At 38.5% G+C, this 10,224-nt stretch overlaps 1 protein-coding gene across 2 annotated transcripts; it reads left to right on the top strand.

The window, feature by feature from the left end:
* The first annotated feature begins 226 nt into the window (after window positions 1-226).
* Window positions 227-10,189, top strand: bdh2 (3-hydroxybutyrate dehydrogenase, type 2). Of its 2 annotated transcripts, none has more exons than XM_023269074.3 (10): window positions 227-292; window positions 3,564-3,651; window positions 4,575-4,653; window positions 6,313-6,409; window positions 6,853-6,961; window positions 7,281-7,341; window positions 7,517-7,630; window positions 9,457-9,515; window positions 9,629-9,721; window positions 9,858-10,189. In XM_023269074.3, exons 2-10 carry the CDS (start codon window positions 3,580-3,582, stop codon window positions 9,909-9,911), a joined length of 738 nt encoding a protein of 245 aa, XP_023124842.1. In that variant the 5' UTR covers window positions 227-292; window positions 3,564-3,579; the 3' UTR covers window positions 9,912-10,189. The 2 variants fall into 2 exon arrangements, with proteins under 2 accessions (XP_023124842.1, XP_023124841.1); XM_023269073.3 differs by having other exon boundaries at window positions 232-292; window positions 3,561-3,651.
* Window positions 10,190-10,224: the final 35 nt, after the last annotated feature.

Here is a 10,224-nt window from a genome sequence, read left to right as displayed (position 1 = left end):
ATAGTAATAAAAAACAACCTCTTATACGAATGTAGAATTTGCATACTCGCAGAAAAGCTGTATTTAGATGAATTTGACTAAGTTCTGGACGCTCAGATTTTTTAAAAAAAGAAAAAGAAACAGTCTACTTATGCGCATGCTCGTATCAATGCACACGCTTGCTTCTCAAATTACAACCTGCTTGTCCATCACACTTCCTGGTTGTAAGCCAATAGCGCCGCCAGCTCACGGTCACGTGTCTAGCTAGCCTCGCAGGGCTTTGACGTTCACCGTGTCGGAGCTGAACACTGGGGTGAGTTTCCAAACAGTTTATGTACACAATAAATAGTATTTGTACAAGTTCATCACTGAAGGTCTTTGCAGCCCGTTTAACTGTAATAAAGACGATCTGCAGCCTGCAGAAAATATAGTTAATGTCGGCGATGCACGTTTAGTCATTATGTAATTTGTGCAGTGCAAGTGTACATGTGTGCACTTTCAGTGACTACCACAGCAGTCCAGTGCAGTAAAGTGCCCTGTCTTTGTGATATTAATTAGACTGTTATAAGTTCATAAATCTGCTCAGAAATCATAGAAAAGACAAACCTTGCCTTTGAATCATCACGTTTTTGAGTTTATTTCAGTATCTAAGCAATCTGTTGATAGTTATGTGCACATCCAGAGATACATTTCAAACAGGATCTCCTAATAACTAGTTTGGCATACTTTAAATGGTGACATTGTTATTCTATTTGTCTGAGTTACAGCTGCAGTTAGGAAAACCCCTCTGTCAGAGTAAATACAGTTTCTGTGGCCTTAAAGTTAGAACTGGCACAAGTACAGGTAAAGAGAAAATCTGCATTCCAAAAGAAAGCTTACAAGGTCTTTTCTTTTCTGTTTGCTTCTGAATCACATTTTATATTAGTTCTATTTCTTGCCAATGAAACTATCACTGTAATTTTGCACTGTAGATATTTGGCATTAAAGCCTAGTGCTGCCCAAAATCTAGGCTACCTCGTTCCCAAACTGTAGCAAATAACGAAAGTCTCAGTTGTCCTTTGAATGTGTCTTTCATCTCAAAATCTGGCAAAGATGATTAACCCTTAGATGCATAAGTGGGTCAAAAATGATGCAGTGAGGTCCTTTTCTTGCATTATCTTTATAATGAAAAGTTTTTATCATTTCATATTCCAGCTATTCCTCAAAAAATAAGTTTTTGATATCATTCCATTAATTTTTTTACGTTCCCTTATATACTTTTAAATAAATTGTAATATTTGTATTACTACCCTAAGCTCTTTATCATGGATAATATCATACAAGAGAGGATACAAGAGGAAAAGAGGGGAAAAATATCAACAAAATGGATGTTGACATTCTTCTATTGCTGTTCTGTGTGATATTCTTCTTTTTCAGTTATCAAAATGTTAAAAATCTACCATATAGTGAAAAATAAACATATTTTAAACATGAAATCACTCTTTGTGTGGACAAAAATAGTACAGACAATAATACAAATGATTGTTCTTGACAAAAATGGCATAAAAACACATTGATTCTTATATGGGTCATTTTTGACCCACTTGAAGAGTGTAGGGTCCAGTCACTCATTCATCTAAGGGTTAAATTCATTAGCGCTGGTTTCAGAAGTGTTCAAAATGTGCCGTTTCGGTGTTGGTAGCTGTACAAACAGTTGAGCTGCCATCCCCGCGCTCTTCAGGAAGAAGATTCTCTCTGCATTTGTGATTGACAGTGCAGAGTAAAACTTAAATGATTGTTTTGTATGATAATACAGCTGAATTCACAGCACTGTATGGTGAGTTTGTCCGACAATGTTGTGGTTCTAAAATCAGTGTTTTAGCAGTGCAGACCAACAGCATGTCTGAAGCCTGTTAGCTAACATGTAGATTTAATTGGCTTGTTTTGTTGGCTAACAAGAGAAATAGAAAACCATGTAGATGAGGACAGCTTTTTTGGGATGTGGACAAACAGATGTTGTAACTGGATAAGTTTAGGTTGTACCAAGGCACAATGGGCGCCAGGAAATTTTATTGGTTTCAGTCTGTCTTAAAGTTTCCGCCATTTCTGAATGTTCTTTAGCTTTATAATTTCAACAGAGGTCTGACCTGTGGGGCCTACTACCAAAGCTAATGATAATGCCATAATGACATTTTCATCAAAAATAAAAGTAACCTGTTGGTTCGTCAGTTCCTCAGATGTTGGGGGTGCATGAAGACTGATGTTCACTCTTACAGCCACCAGCAGAACATTTGGTGTGCTTTATTCGTGGTTGAGGCATTTCAGACTTATCCAAAGAAGTGAAATAAACCTTGCAGAGTGCAAAGCAGCTCCATTTTCAGAGCATTTTAACTTGGAAGCAACAGACGGTGAGGAGGCAAGGTCATGTATTAAGTCTGCGCTAGATGACCATTGGTTCCTTGGGTGAAATGTAGCAGCTGAGTAAAATTCTTACTGGCTTGTGAAGCTGGGTGCAGTCTAGTTGTGAGAGGCTTGAAGAATGGCAGAACTGGAAGCATGTGGTCTTGAGCTTATTGCATGTGAAAAGAAACGGCAGAAGTGAAAAATAGGGAAATAATAGCACTGAATGATAGAAATCTCAGTCAGCTTTCTTCAACACGCTGGAGTGGCTTTATCCACGGCAGACTAGAGCAGACTGCACCAGGCAAACTGCATAAAAATCAGACAACTGAAATGGGTTGGTTCTGGTTCACTTGTAGTAATGATACTTAGATCAGATCTCTGTTCCTCGAGTGTGATTTAAATATTATCAAAGAACAATTAGCCTGTTTCCCAAAGCTATAAGGGCCTTTTACTGCAGGCTACAGTGGTTGTGAGTGATCTAATAAACTTTCCATGAATATTTATAGTATGGAACTTTGTAACTGAACTATAAATCAAACCTGCATATAATGCTATCTCCATTGATTTTAAAATGCATTGTAATGTATCAATGGTCACTAAAGGTTATTCTATGAAACCGAAAGAGGTCAAATGCAACTGTAAGACTCCTTTGTTTAAAAAAATATCCCGTCAATCATTAGCTCTTGGTTTTAACAGAGATTCCACTCTATTATTGATTTACAAAACTAGGGCATTTTGTGCTGCACTTCCCAGAGACTGCTTATCACTCAGTCTATTTTGTGCTTTGACGTCTTTTATCAATAGATTTCTCTCTCAGTTAGGTCTGAGCTCCTGTCAACTTAGCTGTTTTTCATATCAATCCCACCATCCTGTGCTAATATTACCTGGCCATTATTATCAAGAAACAGCTGACAGTAGGAGTCCATTTAAAATGGAATGTAAAGAAAAAGGAAATTCAATGTAATTTATCTTGCAGAGCATCTTCATACATATTACAACAGTAAATCAGATATTTCTAAAAATAATGTCTCGTTTGTCTGAATCATTAAATGGTCTGTGAACATTTTGCGGCAAACTTACAGCTGTAATAGTCATGTTCAGCAGCATATTTTTCATTTTTTAAAAGAGTGACAGTGTATCATGAAAATGAACCTGTTATCTATGTGTATTTTTTGTTTGTTTGTTTGTTTTGCTCACAGCAGCAGTGAAAGGTGCACTATGGGCCGCCTAGACGGGAAAGTGATTGTGTTATCTGCCGCTGCACAGGGGATTGGACGTGCCGCAGCAATCGTAATAAGCTTTAATAAGAACTTTCCATTGGTTTATTCCCCTCTAAATCACAGAGGAATGCTGTTTATTTACTGCATGTGGCACACAGACTCAAAGCTGTCTATTTTTAGCATACATACATATTTCACCCACTTGTGTATGCTAATAGCAGACTGGAATTTTATGTGATATTACACCGTTTTGTAACAAGGGTTTGAAAAGGTAAACTCAAAGCAATTTTTCAGTATGTTTTTCATTCTTGAGATAATGAAAACATAGGTTCAGTCATTATTCACAATCCTCCAGTGATATTCAGGCCAAAGAGATGCACACAACACTTGAAAATTCTGCAGGCATCCTTGTCAAGACTGGGTAATCACCTCATCTATTCCCTTCATACACTGTGCCTTGTATTACAGGGATTTGTGTCTTGTGTAGCACGGAGGTATTCAATACAAAGCTTTTTTTACGCAGTCTCAACTCATTGGGTTCAAATCACATAGCATTAAAGGATGCAAACAGTCTAAAGGGTTTGCAAAGCAATTCAATTTCCACTTTAAAAAGAGCCTTTTGACTGGAGGTAAACTGGATTTAAAGAAAGAGTCGAGGGATAATGGTTAGAAATTGACATTCTGCGTCCTCAGATGTTTGATAATAGGATCTTGATTATGATTGATTATCTGAATTAAGCCCTGAGGTAACTATGTGCATTCAGGCAGCAAATTAGTTTTTGTAAGTAACAGAGCTATCGCTCACTCTTCTGTGTTTCTTTTCCTTGAATAAAAATTTATTTAACTGAACAGCCATAATAAATTTTAGAAGTACAACATTGGTTTGAAACAAATAATCTTTTTCTCCAAGGTACTAATAGGATGCAGATCACATACAATGACATGCAGACGCTGTGGAACACCTTGAAACTGACTCAAGTTTTTCAACTGCAGGCATTTGCCAAAGAGGGAGCTCGGGTCACAGCAACGGACATAAATGGAGAGAAGCTGAAGGAGCTGGACGGCATTCAAGGTAAGATTCCTCTCTATTGGTCTGCAGCTGCCACCTTCTGGACGACTTGTATAATGCAGACTGGACACCTGGTGGACAGTAGTGTGTGGTTTTCAGCAGGGGGAGGCTACATTTCGAGAACCCTTGTTTTTTTTGTTGTTTTTTTGTATGTAGACGAGGTCAAGACAACTTGCTGAAGTTCAAACCGAGCATCAGAATGGGGAAGAAAGGAGATTTAACTCACTTTGAAGGTGGCATGGTTGTTGGTGCAAGATGAGCTGGTCTGAGTATTTCACAAACTGTTGATCTACTGGGATTTCCACGTACAACCATCTCTAGGATTTACAAAGAATGGTCCGAAACAGAGAAAATATCCAGTGAGCGGTAGTTGTGTGGATGCCTTGAGAGATCAGAGGAATATGGGCAGACTGGTTGGAGATGATAGAAAGGCAACAGTAACTCAAATAACCGCTCATTACAACCAAGGAATGCAGAATACCATCTCTGAACACACAACACGTCAAACCTTGAAGAAGGACCACACCATGTGCCACTCCTGTCAGCTAAGAACAAAATTCACCAAAATTGGACAATAGAAGGTTGGAAAAACGTTGCCTGGTCTGATGAGTCTCCATTTCAGCTATGACATTCAGATGGTCAGAATCTGGGGTAAACAACATGCAAGCATGGATCCATCCTGCCTTGTATTGATGGTTCAGACTGTATGAAGGTGTGGGGGATATTGTCTTGGCACACTTTGGGCCCCTTAGTACCAACTGAGCATGGTTTAAATGCCACAGCCTACCTGAGTATTGTTGCTAATCATGTCCATCCCTTTATGACAACAGTGGACCATCTTCTGATGGCGACTTCCAGAAGGATAATGCTCCATGTCAAAGCTCAAATCATCTCAAACTTGTTTGTTGAGTAAGTACAGTGAGTTCACTGTACTCCAACGGCCTCCACAGTCACCAGATCTCAATCCAATAGACCCTTTGGGATGTGGTGGAACAGGATATTGACATCATGGATGAGCAGCCGACAGATCTGCAGCAACTGCGTGATGCTCTCATGTTAATATGGACCAAAATCTCTGGGGAAGGTTTCCAGCATCTTGTTGAAAGTATGCCACCAAGAATTGAGGCAGTTCTGAAGGTAAAATCGGGTCCAACCTTTTACTAGCAAGGCGTACCTAATGGAGTGGCCACTGAGTGTATATCAGTATCTGTTTACATGGCTCAGTAATAATTGAGTGGGAGACTTATGGCTCTTCATTTATTCCAATCTTGGCTTGACTGGACATGGGAATAGGGGAAGTAGGTTCGAATATATACGAGTTAATAAACATTCTTCCCTCTCTCAACACGCTTCAGCACTTCATCTCTAATTGCTTCCTGAAGAGCTCTTGAAGTAGGAAAAGATGAAGGTTGCACAATTTAGAAGCCAGGTCTTTGTAATTGTAAAGCAATGAAACGCCAGAGAATGGGGGTGAAATTAATTAGTCTAGTTTGTTTTATCAATTTTGTGGGTTGAATATTTTGCTGAGTTGTTTAAATTGTAATTGCTAAGTAAAGCTAATGAGTGAAGAAGATAAAATATTATATACTACATCTTGTTATTATTATGATGAAATGAGTGTCATCAAAACCGATAGGGAACTTTTTTTTTTCTCTTCCTCAGGGATCAAGACCAAAGTGGTGGATGTGACGAAGAGAGACCAAGTGGAAGCTCTGGCTAAAGAGCATGACCATGTAGACGTGCTCTTCAACGTAGCTGGGTACTTTTCCTCTAATTTTAATTGCCAAAGATGTCACGTATAACTATAATGTGTTTAATCCATAGCAGAACAGTTTGATTTGCTCCTCTAACATGCCGTCTCTACATTACACTTATCTCCTGCTTAGCTAAATGTCCAAAATCCGTATACCAAAGGGTTTAACCTCGACTTGACCTGTTCTCAATCTCCTTAACAAAGGTCCCTAAATTATCACCTCTGAGGATCAGTAAAATGTTGAGGTGGGGGGACACACACAGATTTTCTCGTGGAACGGCATTTGTTGGCATTGTATTGATTTAGTCTATCTTTCTGTTTTTGATTCTAATTAATAAATGAGGTGCTCTGACTCACAGTCCAGTGAGCGCAAATTATTATATTTAATATTGTAATTGAGTCACGCTGTTTGTTGCTTTCTGAGTTTACATGCCATCTGTTGCACACAGGTTTGTGCACCACGGCTCCATCTTGGACTGTGAAGAGGCTGACTGGGACTTCACAATGGACGTGAACATACGGAGCATGTACCTCATGTGCAAAGCTTTCCTGCCTAAGGTGACCTTTGTCCTCTTTACTGTTTTGCTGTAAGAATGAAATGGGTGCTGTTGAAAACCGAGTGGCATATGCCCTTAATTTTGTTCCCATGCTTTGTCTGCTGGGATTAGCTGTGACATGATGGGCAATGACTGCCCAGCTACTAATCCAGCTTTAGCCACAAACTAACCAAACTGTCTCAAAGGAGAATTTCAACTCAAGATTATGGCACATTTGACACTTCTTTGTTACATAAAAAAACATTAAATTGTTGTATTCTCCATTTTACCAGTTATATTCTGTTTATGTGCCGCTGTCCTGATTGATTTTGTCATTCTAGATGCTGGCAAAGAAGTCAGGAAACATTATTAACATGTCATCTGTTGCGTCAAGCATAAAAGGTAAAGGATCTTCCACAGGTCTTCTCCCCGTGGATGCTTGTAGAGCAAAGATTATTCCCAATTAAACGGACAGTAGGCCGTTGAAGTATGACCATTCATTGTAATCCTCTTATCTCAGATAATTGCCTTGCGTGTGTGTCTATGTGTGGGTGACAGATGTGTTTCCTCGACACAGGTGTTGTGAACCGGTGTGTCTACAGCACCTCCAAGGCTGCAGTGATTGGACTCACCAAATCTATAGCGGCCGATTTCATTGAGCAAGGCATTCGCTGTAACTGTGTTTGTCCTGGTAAGTGTAGAACAACACAATGCCACTGTATTTATTTAATCTTCCACAATAATACTGTGGACAACCTTGAGACCAAATTAAATTGAATGTTTTCTGAAAAGTTGGAGGAATTTTCGTGTTAGGGTGCATTGTGTGTTTTAAAGACACATAAGCCTTTGAGTTTGTTTCCTTTTTTAAATGGGTTTATTTGACAGAAACCTTGTGCAGAAGAACATTAAACACAAGGTGAAGATGCTCTGTACCCGATTCAAGCCTACTTGCTAGTTTTCCCACATTCTTATAAACCTTTCCCACACTCTTATAAACATTTCTTATGCTCTTAAACACTTTCTACACTCTTAAACCTACGTCATTTTCTAATTTTCTGCGACGGTAAGTATCTTCCACTGTCGCTTGGGTTCGGTGCCAGAAGCCTTGAAAGGTGCAGAACGTTTGATCAACATCGTAGGACTTGAAAAAAAATAAATTTTTTACGAAAATTTCACAAAAATACAACACTGAAGAGCAACACTATGTACAGCGATCAGACGTCGATGTGAAATGGACAAGGCGAAATGCTGAACGGAGGAGATTGATGCAACGGTTGCTGAGCCAATCAGCGCCGTACGCTACGCATTTTATGTTGATTTAATATTCTTTTAATATGTTTTAATTATTATTTTATATATTTTTTATATCGTTTACAGGCTAAAAAATAGGCTAGAAAATGCTTATTTTACCGTAAAAATGATAAAGATAATAAACATAAAAATACCTATATATCGAAAAATTCCATGATATAGTGAAAAATCCAAGACACAAAATTAGATATATATAATTTAAAAATCTGTGATACGGTGAGTGCGAAAAGTGAACTGCGATATGGTGAGGGACGACTGTACATCACATTTGAAAAAAAAAAGTTATTTCAAGGACTGTCAATGGTGACAGTTTTTTTTTTGTCTCTATAGAAAAGTCTTTAAAATAAGTTATTGTCTTTAGTTCAGTGAGAACCTTATTGCATGTTCATGTCAGAGGACATTGTGTGTTTTAAAGATACACAAGCCTTGAGTTTGGCCTTTAAAAGCCAGTTTATATAACTGCTGTGCAAACACAGACTTAAGAGTATTATTTGTACAGCAGACCTCGCCAGAACCTAATCATACATATTTGATGACCAGAGTGCAATCTTAAAGAAATATCAATTCCTAAGCCTTGAGAATTTCAAATCATTTAAAAGTGCTTGCTTAATATATAAGTCTATGAATGGGATGGCCCCACTGCCCCTGGGGGATTTTATCAAAAAGAGAAATGGTATTCTAATACAAGGTCAGCCACCAGGGGTGATTGTCAAGTTAAATTTAGAAAGTCCACCTGTGCATAGAAAGCTCCACCTTTGTCAGTTTTAAGAGACAGTACAAGGCATGGCTAATTAACAATCAAACTTGTGAACATTGAGAAAATCAGGCACTTTAAAAACTGGCACTTTATATATAAGCACTTTATGACAGGAACTTTACTAAAATAATAGCACTTTCGGGTATGTTTATCCCAGCCAGAATTAATTCATCATCATTATCTTTGTTTTACTATATTGTTTTTGTACGTCTGTAACCCTGTGTGTTTTTCTTTTATGTGTGGGACAATGTATGGAAATTAGTCTTGTACTAAATCCGGCTTATTTACTGCAACCCCGTGTAAACTTATGAGATTGTACGTTCATTAATATGCACTGCCCCGTCCAAATAAATAAAAAAATGAAAAGACTTATCCCTTTACTCAAAGGCTATCTACATTTCTGTATGAAGTCTTGTGCTATAATGCAGATTCCTTGTATACTTCCTCAGGTACTGTTGATACTCCATCACTGAGGGGTCGGATCCAGGCCCAACCTGACCCAGAACAGGTAGGCTCTGATTTACATTTATTTTCTCTATGTTTGATCAGACAGTTAGCAGGTGTTGTCTTGGTTTCCACGAGAAGGAATACCGATGGCTGGGTTGTACAACTTCTCTGCAGGCTTACAAGGATTTTATGGCGAGACAGAAAACTGGCAGAATGTGCACAGCTGAGGAAGTAGCACACCTGTGTGTGTACCTGGCCTCAGACGAGGTGAGTGTTTCCAGAAATGCCATTCATTGAGTCACAGATTATATGTCTGCTTATCATAAAGGCACACAGTGTTTCCGTTATATTGTCAGTCAATAAATATATCAGTGGTTTTATATGCACCTTGTTTCCTCCACAGTCAGCTTATGTGACCGGGACGGAGCAGATCATTGATGGAGGCTGGAGACTGTGAGAAACTGGTGACAGATGCATTATGACAGTAGTGAAAGCAGTTTTTTCCCCCAAATCAAAGTAAAGTTGGTGCAATTTACTGATTTTTGCCTTTTTGATTTTTGTAAAGAAGTGTCCTTTTTTCCAACTTAGACTTATGCTGCACATGTATATTAAAATACAAATAGAGCCACATTATGACAACTGTTGACATATCTTGTAATGAATTGATTTTACAGCAGCTACAGTATGGTGATGGAATCAACCTTTGAATAAACCTTTTGAATCCTTTACAAAGCACCTGTGTGGTTTTCACTGTGGAAAAACACCTGAGG

This window comes from Amphiprion ocellaris, chromosome 4 (assembly GCF_022539595.1).
Source record: "Amphiprion ocellaris isolate individual 3 ecotype Okinawa chromosome 4, ASM2253959v1, whole genome shotgun sequence".
Taxonomy (NCBI): domain Eukaryota; kingdom Metazoa; phylum Chordata; class Actinopteri; family Pomacentridae; genus Amphiprion; species Amphiprion ocellaris.
The sequence above is the reverse complement of the archived record's forward strand: the minus strand, read 5'-3'. Positions and strand labels throughout refer to the sequence as shown.